Genomic DNA, 17,673 nt, shown 5'->3' with positions numbered 1-17,673 from the left:
TCACTGCATGACATCATACAGTTGTTAACATGTGCACCGTCCATCTTTGTGAAATTCTACAAGAGCAGGGTTTTGTTTCTATTGTAGCCTCAGCTCCCACAACAGTGCCTAACACACATACAGCAATTAACATACATATATTTGTTGAAGATATGAATGGACGAACAAATGAACCAGTTGCAAATCAACTGCTGAACACCTTTAGTTTACAGAAACCCTTCTAATTATAACCTACACTTTTAACGACTAGCCTGCCTGTTAATGCGATGAGTTACATTAAAGACTTTTATGTAAACCCTGCTAACTGAAGGCACTTTAAGCCTTAATGAACCCTGCAAATCCTTAGCAATTTATTGAGCAGGCTTATTTGTTGAAGCAATAAGGACATGTTAGTCAGAAGAATTCCATTTGTTTCCTTAAAAATTTGTTTTTATCTATCAAATCATCATTACATTTGATGCTTACATAAGCATCCCATTCATGTTCTTTTAACAGGAGGTTCAGATTCTGAAAAAAAAACCCTACATAACAATGGAGCTGGTGGTCAAATTTCATCCCCTTGACTTCACATGAACGGGTACCACGTGCTTTAAGTGAAAGCATCTGAAAAGCCAAAGTTGTGACAAGGGCGAAGTCAGCGCTCGAACCCAGCACTATGTCCCTTGTTAGTGGCGCAACGTTCACATTTCCTAACAGGATTTTAAATGCTGACATGTGATTATCTCTGTGGAATCAATTAAATAGACTCTCTTGTTGCAAATGTAAGTAGTGACTTAAAATATTCCACATTACAAATGCCATCTAGATGGGAGTTCCTATTCTTTTTTTTTTTTTTTTAAGTCCTGAAGGTATTTTTAGAGAAATAACAGTGTATGAAACTGGGCCACAGAGATAATGAAACTTTACTTACTTGGAAAGTGCTCTGAATCAGCGTACTTGTTGATCTGAATTAGTACATGATTTCCTGAATTGTGGGAATAATTTCCGGAAGCAGGGTTCTGAAATAAATATGACTAGCACCTAACCTAGGAATAAAACGTCTGTCTTTGCCATAACAATTAGTAAGTAAGCTTTTACGCAAAAGGGATTCGCAGAAAGCAAGAAAAAAACACCCATGTATGTATTCTCCGGACAAGCTGAAGCATGGTATCTGAATATCTGGATTTAAAGTGATGAAACCAGTAAAGTTCACGTAAACCTTGCTATAAATAATACTGTTTTGTTATACAAAAATTTCAAAGAAAGCCTCTCAGACAAGGGAGCTTGTTAGCTAGAGAACCAGGCGGCTCAGATACGAGGAGCCACGTAATAGAAGACCCCGAGCCAAGAGCCCAGTGCTGGAGAGAACGCCACAGTTAGGGAAAAGCTCACAGGGGCACAAAAATCATAACGGGAGGTGAAGTAGCAGTTGTTTAATTTTTCAGTCAATAGCAAAAGATAAAATTCTTGTAGTTTTATTGGAAGTTGTGACTTCCAACAGATTTCCACAGAATTAAAACGTTTAAAAGCCAGTTTTGAAAAAAAGTAAGTCTATACCTACACGTAGCATTTTCTTATACTGCGACTAGCTCATTGGAAACATAATTGTTAAACTTCAATTTTTTAAAAAAATAAATGTAATTGTTGAGCATGTCTGAGAAATGAGAAGTGAGCTTGTTTCTTCCAAATCAAGGTGTGCTTGGAAGGAACGCTTTTTTCCCCTCTGTCTTCACCTAGGTCTCTTTTAAGTTTCTAGCTGCTATTTACTGCTGTTTTTATGGGGTGTTCCATCCCCTCGCCCAACAAGAAGTCTCTTTAAAAAATAGCATGGTTTGAGGAAAAGAGATAGACCAGGAGGGCAGAAGTATAAAGATCTGTGTTATAAACAAGCCATGACAATGAACTAGGCACTTAATGGAATTTGTCTTTTTATCTGTGAATCCAAGGATGCTGATTAAATGACCTCAAAGATCTTTTCTGACTCCAAAATCCTAATTCGATGGCCAAAGCAGGAAGCATCATTTTCTCTACACATCCGTAAAGTAATATGAAATGAAGGGACAGATTGACAACTTGACTACTTGAAAGCAGCACAAGAGAAAAAAGCTGTCACTTATTTTTAAAAACTGACAGATAACCTATACCCATCATTCCCATAACAATGAAAGAAACAACCTTTCGAAAAAGCAACAAACTCTTTAACAAGTTTGAAGGAACATGCTATTAACTATCGGCATTAGGATGTGCTGATTTCTGACTTTTCTATTTACGCAGAGGAATCTGTGATATCAGAATGACAACTCTGAAATTTGTATCTAACATTTCCTTGACAATTTAGAATGTCACTGCCAATTCTCATCCCCAGAACCAAGTCTGTGGAGCTAATGAAGGGTATACTGTGTCACAAGCAGGCTGGAAGACTTTTACTTGAAAAAAAAATGTTTCCAAATTGCTGATTTTCTCCAAATAGTTTTCTGGTAACAGGATCTAAGAAAACAGATGCCTCACAGCAGACTTACAGTTTAACATCGGTAATTCTTCAGGTTTTACTTTCCTTTCTCCTCCAGTAAACCTTAGGACTAGTTAGGATGTCAATTTTCATTTAAGTGAAAAAAAAAAAACACTTTAGCCCCAAATTTCTAAAGATAAAAACTTGAAACATATTACAAGAATAAACATTTTTTAATGCCTCATTTTACTACTAAACACTCATCTTTCTAATGTACCAAGCTACTATTTGGGTATTTACATTTTAACTCTGGGAAAGCAGTTTGTGCAGGTCTGATTCACTTTTTTATACATGAAATCTTTTTTTCTTTTTAAAAACACCATTGTGTTAGCCTTTTTCATGTTCCAAAATCTCTCCACTTTCCCCACACTTAAATTTCATTTAAGTACCACTAACCTTCCTTAATAGATTTCTTTCTAGATCTTTTGGCTTCTACTTCTGAAAAAAAAAAAAGTATACATAAGCACATGTATGCATACAATTGCAGAACTAGAGAAATATTAAAACAGCTATCCGTAGAGCATTCTGAATTTTCATCCACGAGTGGTACTGACCACCTAAAATCATGGATATCACATAATAATAAAAGTCAGAAAGAATGATCCAATAATCAGGTGATAACATGCTGATGACAGCTTCTTTCAAATGCTGTCAACAGGTAAGGCAGCTAAGGAAGTACAAAATACAATTGTCCTGGCATTGGTCACTCTTGTATTCAGTATTTTGTGTCAATGCTGCAGCACTCTGAAAAAAGTGTGGAAAGTTAGTGAAATTTTAAACCAATTAGATATGCAAGAAACTTAACAGATGACAGCAGTCAAACCTACAAAAATTGGAATACACTGCACACACTGCTACATGTGTGGAAGAACTTTCTTTATACAGTCAAGTGTTTCAGGAATGCTACAAATCAGAAGTGGAATAATAAGTTTAATGTAGATGTTTTATATTGTAACATTCTACAGTATTTGGTACTGTATATGGGTCTATATTAACTTTTATTGTTTCATTATGTAGTTATGACACCCCCACCTCAAATTTAACATGTTTAAACTTTAAAAACCCCATAACTACCTGGTTCTTCCTCCTGATCTCTATTACCATCTCCAGTCTCCTGATAATTTATACCATAATTCTGAGCCATTCCTAGTTCCTCTACCGTATCCCATCCCCCACACCACAGCCAATCAATTGGCAAATCCTATGGAGTCTTCCATCAAAATCTCTCGTGTAACCAGTCCTTCCTTTCCATTCTCATGGTGGCCTCATTCTGGTCCTTTATTCAACTGCCTCACTAGTCTCCTCTCTAGTTCAGACTGCACAACATCACCAGTTTCATTTTGGTAAAATACCTGCTCACCATTATATCGCTATTTGTCCACGTACGTACAACACTGGACTAGCTTTCAAGAGCTTCTATGATCTGACCTCAATACATCCTTCTCTAGTACCATTCAAAGTAACTACAGAGATTCTCCCTGTCAGTTAAACTGATCCACCTGCTAACTCCAAACACAACTTACTATTTCCTCAATGGCCTTGACTGCCCTGTTACTCACTTTGTCTGGGATGTTCTACACCCACTCCCCCAGAGCTAAGAAACAAAGACGACTGAAATCCTACCACCTTAAAGACCAGTTTAATTTAAGATTCCCCCATCAAGTCTACCCTGAAAAACCCCAGCAGAGAGTGCTCCTTCCCTTTCCACCAAGATTTTAGAGCATCTCACCACAAGTATGTAGAGCCGGGGCTGGCTCTCCTGTTACATCTGTAACTTTGCTCACATGCAAGACATATAATAAATGAATAAATGAGTGTATCAGTAAATGGATCGTTACATAAATGAGATTAAGATCTTGGGTAATGTTGAACTTTCAGGATTTGGGAAATAAGAAGAACAAGTATGTTAGAATTCTGTGTCAGGTATCTCCAAATTAAGAAATATAATGAGACCTCAACATTTAATATTTGAAATACTCCAGACACTTTAATTTGTAGGTTTTAGAGTAGGGAAAGCTACTGTGTCTATATTACATTATTCTTGAAAGTACATTAAAAATATAAGGTTAGACTGTTACTTTAAAATATCATATATTTTTTTTCAAAAATTGTCTTTCCAATGAAATAAAAAGCTTTTCTTAAAAACATTGTTTTAAAAATATGCCCTTTATCCAGAAAATACTTCAGTGATAATTCAAAGACTTTTCAAAGGAAATTCAGATACTTTTAAATTAACTATGCCATATGATGTATATCGACGGTTTTTGGGAAAAATGGTTCCTAGTTCTGTAAAGATATACAAATATATCAAAGGATCTTTCATAAAACAATGCTAGAATTTGTCAATAAAATCAAGTTTAATATAATATATTAAGTTACTGTTTGAAATAAAGATCATTTAACAACCATAAATGCTATAGCTTTAGATACAGCCTTAGTAAAGAAAGTATTACATTTAACCTCCATACCATCTTAGCTCAGATAAAATGATTATATTCGTGTCTGGAGTATTAAAGCACTGGAGTGTGTTTCAATAAGAAATAGCAAATGTCCCTTATGGTGACACTGATTGTTTTTATCACTTGGTTACGAGTTGGCTGTGTTTATACACATACAAGGCCTGTGGGCATAGCCTGGATCAGTACGTATTTATCCTCTCACTCTGTGGGCAGACATACTGGGTGCTGAATTGGCCTCTACACTATAAATGGCATGAAGAAGCCAGGATTTGTTAAAGGGAAAAAATATCAGCATTTAGAAGCAGGGGAAATACAAGGTAAAACAGACTGATGTAAACTGGACTGATGGACATTCAATAATTGCTCCTCTGGTGTCTTAACACCCCTTCTCCATCCTGCAAAACTTTAGTTTCTATTAGGGATCCCTGTGGTTCTGAAGAAAGTGACTGTACCCTGCTTCCAAGGGTGGTACAAACTAATCAGTGGTCATAGTGATTCATCAACAATAAGAATGTGATCTAAACCAGCTTTTTTTTTTTTAAGTGAATTTCATGATATTTCCTGGGAATAGTGAGTCAAAAGCTGCCCTCTCTTTCTCTCTCTTTACATGTAAACACAGGTGCTTATCACCCCAACTGAATAAGGATGCGTATAGTCCCTTCGTGGGGAGAGGAGCAAGTCTTAGGATAAAAGTCACCCCTCTAAAGACAGAATGATGGGAAGGACATTGGGTTGTTGGTGACATTGATGACATTATTAATGAACCAAAGCAATAAATCTTGTCTAAATCTAGCCCGACTTCTGGACTTTTCAGTTATAGAAGTCAATAAAGCCTCTGTATCACTTAGGCCAGTTTGAGATTTTGTTTTAAGGTACGTGCAAACCAAAGAATCATAACAGATGCAAAGGCAAACATACATCGTTAGACAATGATTGCAGTAAACATGCATATACAAATTAACCATTTTTTTAAATTGAAGAAAATCATTAAAATCAGCAGTTCAACAAATCCACAGAAGCACAGAGAAAAAAAATCACAATAACTGCAAACTGTATCTAGGTTTAACAGGAGAATCATTTAAAGGTTCCATTCTGGGTTTCCTGAAGTAAAATTTCTTACCTGGAAGTGTACTATGTCTATATTCTATCTTGTGCTGGGGATTCTTCCTAAAAAAAAAAAGAAAAAAGAAAAAAAGAAAGAAAGGAAATATAAGGTCTAGTTTGACAATCACTAAAAATGAATAAGGCTATTTAAATTAAACTATAGTACTCACTAATCTACAAATAAAATTAACAATAAGCCTCTTATTGAAAAGCATTTACTTTGTTACTGTTGTTGTTGTTAACCACAGTCACCACGCTGTACAAAGCATCAGCTTTTTAATTACAACATTTATTGGGTGCCAACTCCAGGCCAGGCACATTTCTAGATGCAAAGACAGAGTGGTGAACCGGACAAAATTCTTCCCTCATGACTTACATTCTACAGAAAGGCAGTATGACACAAATCTAACATACGGTATTTCTAAAATGTCAATGTCATATGTCACATACATAAAATACAATGTGCATTAGTATATAAAATATATAACACAAAATAGCAAGTGTGTGTGTGTGTGTGTGTGTGTGTAATGCCTAAAGGATATTTTTAAGGCTCTTCTTGAATCCAAAGACAAAAGCTCATGTCATGTCTCTCCAAAGATTATCAACCAATTATTAGGAGAAAACAGGTCAGTTTGCATTGAGAAAGTTATATAACATACAGCAAAGTCAGACAGACACTACTGTTTGAATCTACTTTTGATTATATGCACTGATGACCCCACCTACTATTTTATTAAACAAATATTTGGGTACACTGTATATACAAGACATTCTCTAGATAATGCAAAACTACCCAGGCAGCAAAACCCCAAAGCTCTAACTGGTTGATCATGATCCACTCGGTGGGTACCTTTCTCTTAGGGGAATGACAAAGGAGAGCTGGGGAATGTCGACAATAGATAAGCGCCACGGTGTACGGTTCATATGAAGCTGTTGTGAGGATAACAAAATGCACAGTAAGTCCTTAGTCTAAGGGTGCAGTAGGTGGTAAGTAATTAATGTTAGCCATTGACTCATCATCAGCGGTCCAAGAAACACGCAGGGGGTACTTATTACATGCCAGGCTCTGTGTCAGGTGTCAGCAACATTTCTTATTGGTTAAGATCTTTTCTTTTGGGGTAACTTTTCCCGCAATATGAGCAATAAACACCATATAAGAGTGCAAGCACACAGTTAACTGGGGTCATAAGTCAACAGTTTTTAAAAGTGGAAAAAAGATTCACCAAAAGATTGTGTGTTTGGGGTAATTAACCCAAATTGGACCTTTTGATGGAAACGAAAGAAACTGGGCAGCTTAAATGTGATGAAGAGAGATGCAAATGATGCTTTGTGGGGAGATCTTCCCTTACTGAACACAGTGGCACAGGTTACTGACTTGTGTAATTCAGTCTTTATCAAAGTACAGTTAATACTGGACATCAGGGGAGGTGGAACAGAAAAATGAGGGACATTAATATCAAAGGTATTTTTCATCAATAATCTGGAAAAAAATGCTAACTGTTTGAGATTACTTTTTGCAGTCTTTTTAAAATCTTTTTTTTTTTTTATTGTGGTAAAATACAGTGGTAACTTTTTATCCTGAAAAAATTTCAAACCACTGAAGAGTGGCAAGTTTAGTACACAAAAATCCCATACATCTTCATCAAGATTCTTCAAGTGCTAACACTATACACATGTCCCCCTCTACCCACAATCATTTTTAAAGGCTTTTTCTCCTTCTTGTTAATGCATGTTTGCTTCAGACACCAAGCAGTTCTGTCTTTTTCTGTTTTGCCCTTAACAGAGCATGATTATTGGAAAGTTCAACATGGACTTAATCGTTTGCTACTAGAGCCTCCCTCAAATACTGCTTTAGAAACTTTCAAGTAACTAAACGTCAGGCCTGAAAAACAAGCACAGGAAGGGAACCAAGGGGGCTGACAGGGACAAGTACACTTGCGGACCAAATGCCGGTTAAAAGGCTGCTGGCATCAGTTATCGGGCTAGAAAGACTGTAAAGGAGATTCAGTTCTTTAAAAGGCCAAATGAAGGCACAGCATCAGAAAACAGGGCGGGGGTGGGGGTACCGGTTCCACCTTAAAGTTGCCGAAGGTAGTTCCCCAATCCCTGTTATCTTGGAACGCATGCCCTGGGGTGCTTACATACCCAATCTGCACAACCTAACCTCCCATACTACCGAGGAAAGGGCAAGTCATTTCAGACTAAATGAATAGGGGAAAAGCCTTACACCGGTATATTCCAAAAAGAAGAGCAGAAATACGTCTTATGAAATTCTGTACTCAGAAAAGGAAGAGATTTCCAGCTCCACGTGCAGAGTGTAATCTGCCTTACAGGGCAAAAGTTGTTTCTTTGCGGTTCTGCTAATAGTTTCCATCCGTTTCTAAGAGAACTCGCTATTTTCATTAAAGACAGCTGCAAGCCTGCAGTGTAGACCAGAAGAAACCAGCTGAGTTGGTGCTTTTCCACGTTTAACTTAAGAGACGAAATTTCCAATTAATAATTAACGTCAGTAAAGATTTTGCTAGTTATTTCATTGAAAATGAAGAAGAAAATACCAGGACAGGTTTGAAAGTTTCCTGTTTTAGGGTATTTTCAAATATACTTTATTCTTTCTTGATACTATAACTCACAGACTACACAGGCATCAATAAGAAAATGAGCCAAAGCGGAAACAAAAATATATCATCAAAGGCAACAGCACATACTCACAGCAAAACCAGATTTTAGACATGTTTCTTTTACCCAGCATTTTAAATGTAAAAAAATTTAAGAAAATTAAGAACTCTGAATGCTAAATTCCTTAAATTATCCTCTCCTTCAAGGCCCCCATAATCTCAGTCCTCACCTTTATTTGCAGCCCAATCCTTCATTTCTACTATGGAAAAATAGCTTTTGAGTCTTTGCCATTGATAGGTCCTTGCTCATAGCCTTTTTGCCAAGAATATTCTTCTAACTCTACGCTGCTTGTCTAAGTTCAAATCATACCTTCCTCAGGAAGGCAATTCTGGTAACTACTGAGAAATATCTCTGGAACATATTGTCTATATCTACCATTTGGTACTTACCACATAATTTCTTATATTATCACCTAAATGTCCAACACAAGTGTGTGTGTGTGTGTGTGTGTGTGTGTGTGTGTATTATTTCTGTCATCTGTCAAATGAGCTGCTGGAAGCCATGGATTTTTCTTATACTTTTTAATATCTTTTACAGCACTTATGCATATCTTTCACAAGGTGGCATTCAACTATATTTGTCATAAATTATCTATCTACAAGAATATAATCAACTTTTTTCCTACAAAAAAGTTTTTTAAATTAAGCTTTTACGTGAGTTTCCGAAACGATGAAATATTTTCTATTTCCCTATTTAATGGGAAAAAAAGACACTTGTTTTTTGCTACCTTTACTGTCATTTCTTAAGAAAATGGCTGTTGGAAAGAACTTGCAAGAATCATTCACAATACAAATCAAAATTTAAAATTCCCATTGGTTAGCGTACAAAAAAAAAAGCAGTTTTTAATAATTTCTAGACTGGTGAGTTTTCTTAGTTTAATGTTAATATTTAATTTTTTTATTTTTAGTAAATTGTAATCCATGAATTCTGATGTTTTGAGAAGTCTGTCCTTTGAAAGGCAGTTTTCTTATTGGATATAAGCCAAATGCCCATTCTCATTAGGGTGAGAAGAATGTCAATGTGCTGAAATTGCTTTGCACTCACACCTATAAAGTTAATAAAGTACTCACTGAATCTTCTTACATAAACCTAAATACACAAAATACGTTAGAATTTCCTGCCATTAACAATTCATATTACTTCCCCAGGAAACAATGAAAATCTGACGATCATCTTAAGCGGACTCTCCTGAAGTCAGGTTCCTGAGATACTGACTACTCAGCATTACAGGCTACACTCAGCTCTAGTCAGTCACTCACCCTGGTCAACTAGGAACATAGTGAGTCCTTCACAGACGCTTAAGAGACAGAGGCCACTGCGACCTGGACCTGTTCTCACCTGGTTTGTTAAACTTTAGATCACCCACATTCTGCTGTGGAAGGCTTAGGTTTCAAGATCAGAAGAACTGAGTCTGAATTCAAACCATGCCCTCTACTGGTTAATGCAGGGCGCGTCCTATGGCCAAGCCTCCACTTCCTCATCTGTAAAGCAGGTGTAGTACTGCCTACCCCACACAGGGTTGTTCTAAGCATTAAGTGAAGTGATGTGTATAAACATTTGCAGCCCATTAAGCATTTTATAGGCGTCAGCTACTTTTATAGAAACAGAAATCAATTTTACTTCAAGATAGCCAACAATGACTAAAATCTCTACGTGCCGGTAAAAGTAACTGCCAATTAATACCAAGTAGCTGAATCTTTCCTTCAATAATACACACAGTTATTATAGTTGAATATTCCCCCAATCACACATCACATATTTACAGAATATTTTCTAACATTTGCCTATGCGTATCCCATTTTCAAAAATCAGTTATTTTGCAACAAGGCAAGAATGTCTTTTTCATATAACCCTGGGTTAAGGCGAAGTGGCAATCCTGTACAGATCTTTGGGGACATATGAACATCTGAAATAACTTTCAAGGACGATGTCAAATTCCATCCAGGACTTTTTCCTAAAAATGAATGGAAATACTTACTCAGAGTTCATTCACAAAGGATTTACATCAACCTTTTACACAAATGGTCATTTTCTGTAACTCAGCAGGCCTCAAAATCCTGTTTTGTTTTGTTTTTTTTTAAATCTTTGGGTTCTAAACACAGAGGTATACATCCATAACCACATCAAATTTTTGTGAGCTGTTATATTTTAAAATATACAACTTCCGAAATACTTCTGATTTTAATGATATAGATCTATGAATAACAAATACGTACCTGAAGGAAGAACGCTCCAAGAAGATAAAATAGAAAATGTCTTCAAATTTCCTAAGGCACTGAGGGGGGAAGAAGCTAGGGTATTTGGAAAAACATACAAAGATTTGTACAGATCAAGAGGAACGGGTGAGAAGGAAGATAGTAGGAAGTGAAGTCAGAGAAGAACTTGTAAGTCATGGGAATGAGTTTTGTGGGATGCTATTGGAAGATTTTGTGTAAGAAATCAACAAAATATGACTTATTTTTCAAAAACTGCATGGAAAATGAACTATTAAAGGGCAAGAGAAGAAACAAGGATATCAGTGAAGAAGCTACTGCAGTACACCGGGTAAGAGACGATGACCAAGATGATGGCAGTAGCAGAAGTAAGAAGCGGCCAGGTCCCTAACACATTTTATGGCAAAAACTGCTGATGGACTGAATGAGTGATGTGAAGCAAAGAGAAGAATCAAGGGTGCTTCTTGGTTTGGGACCTAAACCCTATGTGAACAGTAAAGTCATTTACAAAGGGGGAGAACACGGGAAAGCAGTTTTCCTGATAAAGTCGAGAGTCCTGTTTCAGGTGCGGTACATCTGAACTACCTATTTTACAACCAAGTGAAGGTATCTGAACATATGAGTCTGGAGCCATTAAAGTGAATTAGTTCACCTAGGGAGCAAGTACAGAAGAGAGAAGGAAAAGGATCAGAGAACTGAGAGCCCTGTGGCCTGGGAATAATTACCAGCGGGAAAACAGAGGAGACAGCAAAGAAGGCTAAGGAAGAGAAGATACGAATGTAACTGATGTGACCATATGAACACGACTACACTGCTCTCTGCTCTAGATGTCCGCTCTTTTGAGGGGAGGCCCCCAGCGCACACGTGAGCCAACCTTCCTGTTTCCATGAGGAACTTTGAAGCCCAGGAAAACCAGATGACATGCAAAGTTTTGCTACAGAATTGGCATAACCCTAACTAGAACCTAAGCCTGCTGATTTAAAAACTCATTATCTCTCCATCACGAAGAGCTACCTGAAGATTAACTAGGCAGTGACAAGAACAGAGTAATTTTTATTTTTGCTTACTTCCAAAAAATTTCATAACCTAATACCAAAACTCACCTCTCAAAATTTTAAATGAACCAAAAGTACCGTTTTACACCAGCTTCTATAATACTGATTAGCATTTCAGATGTTCAGTTTGTGCAAAGAACAATCATACTATATTTTTGTTTTTATTCCCAAATAATTTATCGTGCACTTTTGAAATTCAAGTTATTTTAAAAACCTAAAGCAAAAACATGAATCATTTGTTATCAAATATCTAAGTCTCAAATTTAGGAGAAAAAGGAAAATTAAGAAATATGGCCTCTATTAAATACTGAAAGATTAAACCAGCATAAAATAAGAGAAAGGAGTCATTCTGTTCATTGAAAATCGTTACAATTTATCATCTATGCCAGAATAATTCCAAAAATTCTTATACGTGTGCAATTAACACTAAATACAACAAAGAAAAACAAATGTATTATTATGAAAATGAATGCATATTCAAATAATGGAGAAAGAAAAACAAAACCAGAGAAGACACTCCAGCATGTTTTAACAAGGCTGCCTGACATTACATGTCAGGCAGCAATGTTGTTACCGCTATTTCTAAACGAAGTTTTAAAAAATTAGAGCCAAATCTCGTCTAAAACTGTATAGCAAGTAACACTTACTCTAAGATACCGTCTTCTAAGATTGCACTCTTACACATGGTTAAAAAACCGTAAGCATGGCCAGCGATGATGAGTTACTTCCTCCATATGCAGATCGTATAGAAATGGATTAAGATCTATCAACTCTGATTATTCTTAACTACAAATAAAATTATCAATAACCCCACATGACTGATTCCAGGAATCTTAACCACCAGGCAACTAGAGTTTCTCTATTAAAACCTATTTATTTTGCCTCAAATAATATAATATGAACTTACACTAAACACCCATCTGTATGTCTGCATATATATGACCAATTAAGATAATACTGAAATAGCTTGGGACACTTTTCAAAAATAAAAGAGGAGATAGCAAAAAATTTTAGATCACAGCTATACATCTGGGTTAGTAAATAATAAAAGATAATAATTTTACCATCAAATATATGTTTTTAAAAATGAATTACGCTTGTGGCAAAAACACTATGTTCTTCCACAATATACAGATTATACCGCAGATTCATTATAATGAGAGCACTTATTAGTTGATGACTGATACGTTTCCTGATGTCATCCCTCTTAGAAGGCATTATAGTTAAAAAAAAAAAAAAATGTAGGGCATTGGCTTCTGACAAACATGAAGGCACCAACGTTTTCATTTGTATAATATATGCCTGCCGAAAGTTTTGTAAATCTAAGGCAATGTATGTGAGCTTCCCTTTACGTTTTTACACTAAGCTGGTTGAAGTAGGATTCCATTCATTTTAATGTATATGTATATTCTAAGATTAGTGCTTAATTTAATAAACAAGAACAGGAGTAATGCATTGCATCAAACCCTATTATGCACCAGAGGAAGTGAATGAGTCAGAGGCAGGCGCTGCCATCACTGGGTTATCCTGGACATTAAGTATCTAATGTTCTCATTTGGACAAGTACCGTAAGCTAATCAAATGCATTAAACTGAGTGAGTCCTCTGACAGACTGCAGTGTACAGCACAAAAGGAAAAAAATCAGCTAAATGGGCAAGATACCGAAAATGACATCAACCAGTTCTTTCAAATTATCATTTTTTTCCAAGTTGATTTAATTTTGTTAGATTTTTTTTGGGGGAGTATAATGTCAAGAGAAAATACTAATAATGCCCATAGTCTAGAAAAAACTTTAATAATTAAAGATCCTTTTCCCAACATCAGCCTTCTATATATTATATTACCTGGGCTATGAGAATCTTTATTCTTACCCTAGAATATATTTATTAATATGTGAACCATATCTGTTTTTCTATTTTACTCCCTGGATGAAATTTCTGAAAATTAAGTATATGCATGTATGTACAGTGTCATGTTTTTATATTTGCCCTACAGTGATAAAAATATTATCCATAGGTGACAATACTTGTGAATACAATACATAAATATATAAATATAAAAATACAAATTTAGGTAGCTGATGCAGTATAAGACTGAGATTATTTAATGCATTATATAACATTTGAGATCACCTAGACTTATTAGAAAGAGAAAACACACATTTAAGGGATTAGAAATTAAGACTGGTAAGTAAACAAATTAAAAGCCAATGTAGTATTTCACTTGAGAGAATAATTCTTATCTTGTTTTGTGAAGACAAATTTTTAAAGATAAAAAGTAGACAAAGATCTTTCATTTTAGCTCATGAATTTCATCTCCATTCCAAATGTGTCAATCATCGTGGAATAAAGGCTTATCATGACTCTATTTTTTGAGCATATCTTTTTACTTTTTTAAATACAGTAATTTCTGGCTGATTTTGTGGGTTATTTTATGATCAGCAAGGTTTCAAAATTTTTCTTCTGCGGCTACTGGAAAAATCTGGCATACATTTACATGAAATAGGCAAGCTCAATTAGAACATTCTATCATTCTGATACAGCAGGCTTACACTCTAACACTGCTGAAATAAACATCTAGGCCCAAGATGGAGCTGCTCCTGCCTGGGCCACCAAGTCAGCAAACTGAAACTTAGATGACTTTCAGGCCCCTGTAAATGCTCTGCTTGGCCAGAGACACAGTGCATCCAGTCTGCCAATCCCCAAAGCCCAAGCCAACTCTGGGCTCTATTTTCTTGTTCCTTCTCATCCCACACAAGGCTGACTATGTGTCCCCAGCCAATCATATATTTTCTGTTTTTCTCTTCCTCATTCTTTATTCTTCATCCTATAATAGCTTCCTGCCTTCTGCCCCACGTTGCAGTTCCCCGAATGGAGACTGACTGCTTCATGCAGTGTTAAAGTTAGTTCGTGTCACCCAAACTGTCTTATTTAAATCATTTTTTAACAGCATTAAACAGTATACGGCAAAAAAAAATTTTATTCTTGCAAATTAAGACTGTTAATGAGTAAACTGATCATAATATAATATCAGTTTACATGATACAAAATAAATCTACTAGATCATGTTTTTCGCCTAACTAAAAATGATAATATGACAAAAAAAGGGTTCAAAAATATATATCATGCTTCTGCAGTCAGGGTTTCAATTATCTTGTTGATCTGAAAAATTCATGATTTCTTCAATCAAAGTTACTTATCAGGGTTTTAAATTATTTTTTAGTTAAAAAAAATTTTTTTAATTTTTAAATTCTTTTTGTGGGGGTGGGGGTGGTACTTAGGTTTATAATGGAGGTACTGGGGATTGAACCCAGGACCTTCTGCAGGCTAAGCCCACGCTCTACCACTGAGCTATACCCTCCCCACTGAGTTTCTCTTAAACTCCAAAATATTGTTTTGTCATTGGGCCAAAAAGATAACCACTATTAATACTTTAGCAGCCATGACTAACAACGGTGGAATCAGGCCATGCCACAGAGAAATGCTGGACTGGAGGAGGGAAGACACTTGGTTCTGATCTCCCTAGCTTTGGAGTCTTAGGCAATTAATTTAATCTTTCTTAGTTTCCATTCCCTTATTTCTAAAGCAGTAGTCAGAGAAAGCGATCATATCTAACGTTCTCCAAGAGTTTCCCTGAACTGCAATTACAATTAATGAGGGGGGCAAAAAAGCCTTAAGACTTAATCTCCAAATAGAAACAGGACACCAAGCAACTCAACAGATATAAAAGAAAAATACAATACATGTACCCATAAATATACTTAGGTATAGATTCGAAGTTTCTGCTAGTTGATGTGAGTCACTGGACTTCGAGTAATTTCTCCTGGCTACTCCATACTGCACCCTACTTTAAAGAGATTAATGAAATAAAGCAGCAACTTTTGACATCATTATTTTTAGGAACACTTTATATTTTGTTTTTATTCTCCTCAAGAATAGGCATATTGGGATTTTGATTCTGAAAAGGGTACAGGATGTCACACCAGCCCATTACTCTTGTTCTAACAACTAGGTGGAAAAAAAATCTCATGAATTGTAAAAATTCTTTTTATGAGAGAATTGCGGGAGCAACGAGAATTTTATATCATCTAAAATTCCACAGAGGAAAAAGTCTTTCCTAGGCAAGCCGGCAATTACTGGCTCTTTTCTTCCCTAGAGGCCTCTGACAATGCTTACTGTGGGCTAAGGATGAGATCGGACCAAGTGGAGGAGCGCTATTTGAGGAAATAGACACTAGCTGAGTAAGGTAGAGTGTAATCCGTCAGCGATGCCTATTAAAACCTAGTGCAACTAGTGAAAAAATTAGTGAAGGAGAAAAAGACAGAATGAAAAACAAAGAATAAAAGAATCCAAAAGGAAAAGAAGAATAAAGGAACAAAGACTATGCGGGACAAATAGAAAACAAACAGCAAAAAAGACAAAACTGAACTCAAATATGTCGGTAATTATATTAAATATAATTGGACTAAGCACTCATTCACTCTTTAAACATAAAGTTGCTGATAAAAGAGTCCTCACTGTTAAGAAACTTACTGTCTGGAGGGGAAGCCAATCCAGGAAAGAACCAAACACAATCTCATGAGATAAATTCCACTGTGCATCACACGCACGGGCACAAGGTGCTATGGAAGGAGAGAGGGGAGGCACTGTCTTCTTTAAGGATTGAGTGTCATGTGTTGGCAGGAGCGGTGGAATGGCAGGAGTCGAGGGAGGCAGACATAACATCCAGACTTGATTTATGTCACACTGAGGAGTCTGGATAGACTGTATAATGGGGTAGCACTGACAGCTTTTAAATGATCTGATTTGCATTTTAGAAAGTTGGAAATGAGGAACAGTTTCAGGCATTTATAAGGTTAATAACTTCAACAATTTAGAACTATCTAAAAAGAATTATAATCCTATTTATTAACAAAATGAAAACCTATTATCTATGGAAGTTTAAAAACTAAAAGTTAAAGGCTTGAGATGAAAAGCTTGCCTGCGGTTTCTCCTGAATAAGTAACAGAGATGAAGCAGAAAAGGAGGCCAGCCAAACAGGTCAGGTTTCCATACCTATAACAAGATGCTCCATAGGGACACTCGGGTCGGCCATCAGCCTCATCTTGACACGTGACGTGCACACCTCCATAGTCACCATCGCCTGGGTGACTGAAGTGCTGAAAATGGACAGGATTCTTCCTATGACAGGGACAAATATGCTGTCAGAATAAATAATTAATAGGACAGACTAGATTTCTAGATATACTAGAAAAGATAATTAATAGGATATAGCAGGAAACCAAACAATAACACATCTGATTATTCCAGAATGTGAACCAACATGCCACATTGTTAAAAACAAAGCTCATGACATCCAGTCAGTACAGAACTCTCATGGGAGCAAATTTCTGGTGACATGGGGTAGGCCATGAATGTCAATGAACAATTTGAAAGCAGTATTTTATATAGGCTATATATACAATAGGATATATGGGATATATAAAATAAATATAAACATATATAATATAAATATTATAAGCATACATAGTTTCAAAGTGAACACACCTACACGCCCTCAGTCAACATAAAAAACAGAACATTATCAACATTCTAAAAGCCCTGTATGTCCCCTTCTAATCACTAAACCCATTTTGCTACCAAAAGGTAACCCTATCCTGTCATCTGAAACAGTATTTC

General features: G+C 36.1%; 1 protein-coding gene across 8 annotated transcripts in view; it reads right to left on the bottom strand.

The window, feature by feature from the left end:
• Window positions 1-17,673, bottom strand: part of APLF (aprataxin and PNKP like factor) — an 83,154-nt gene that overhangs the window by 20,034 nt on the left and 45,447 nt on the right. For 4 of the 8 annotated variants that reach the window (XR_012499000.1, XM_074341257.1, XM_074341259.1 and 1 more), the window contains exons 8-9: window positions 17,050-17,175; window positions 6,068-6,114 (exon numbers count right to left, since the gene is read on the bottom strand). Coding sequence is in view for 7 of the 8 variants with exons in the window: in XM_074341257.1 (XP_074197358.1) it covers window positions 6,068-6,114; window positions 17,050-17,175 (173 nt within the window). In the remaining variant the exon portion in view is untranslated. The other 4 variants (XM_045523204.2, XM_074341260.1, XM_074341261.1 and 1 more) reach the window with 4 other exon arrangements.

The sequence above is a fragment of the Camelus bactrianus genome, chromosome 15 (assembly GCF_048773025.1).
Source record: "Camelus bactrianus isolate YW-2024 breed Bactrian camel chromosome 15, ASM4877302v1, whole genome shotgun sequence".
Lineage (NCBI taxonomy): Eukaryota > Metazoa > Chordata > Mammalia > Artiodactyla > Camelidae > Camelus > Camelus bactrianus.
This window is presented reverse-complemented; position numbering and strand designations above follow the sequence as displayed.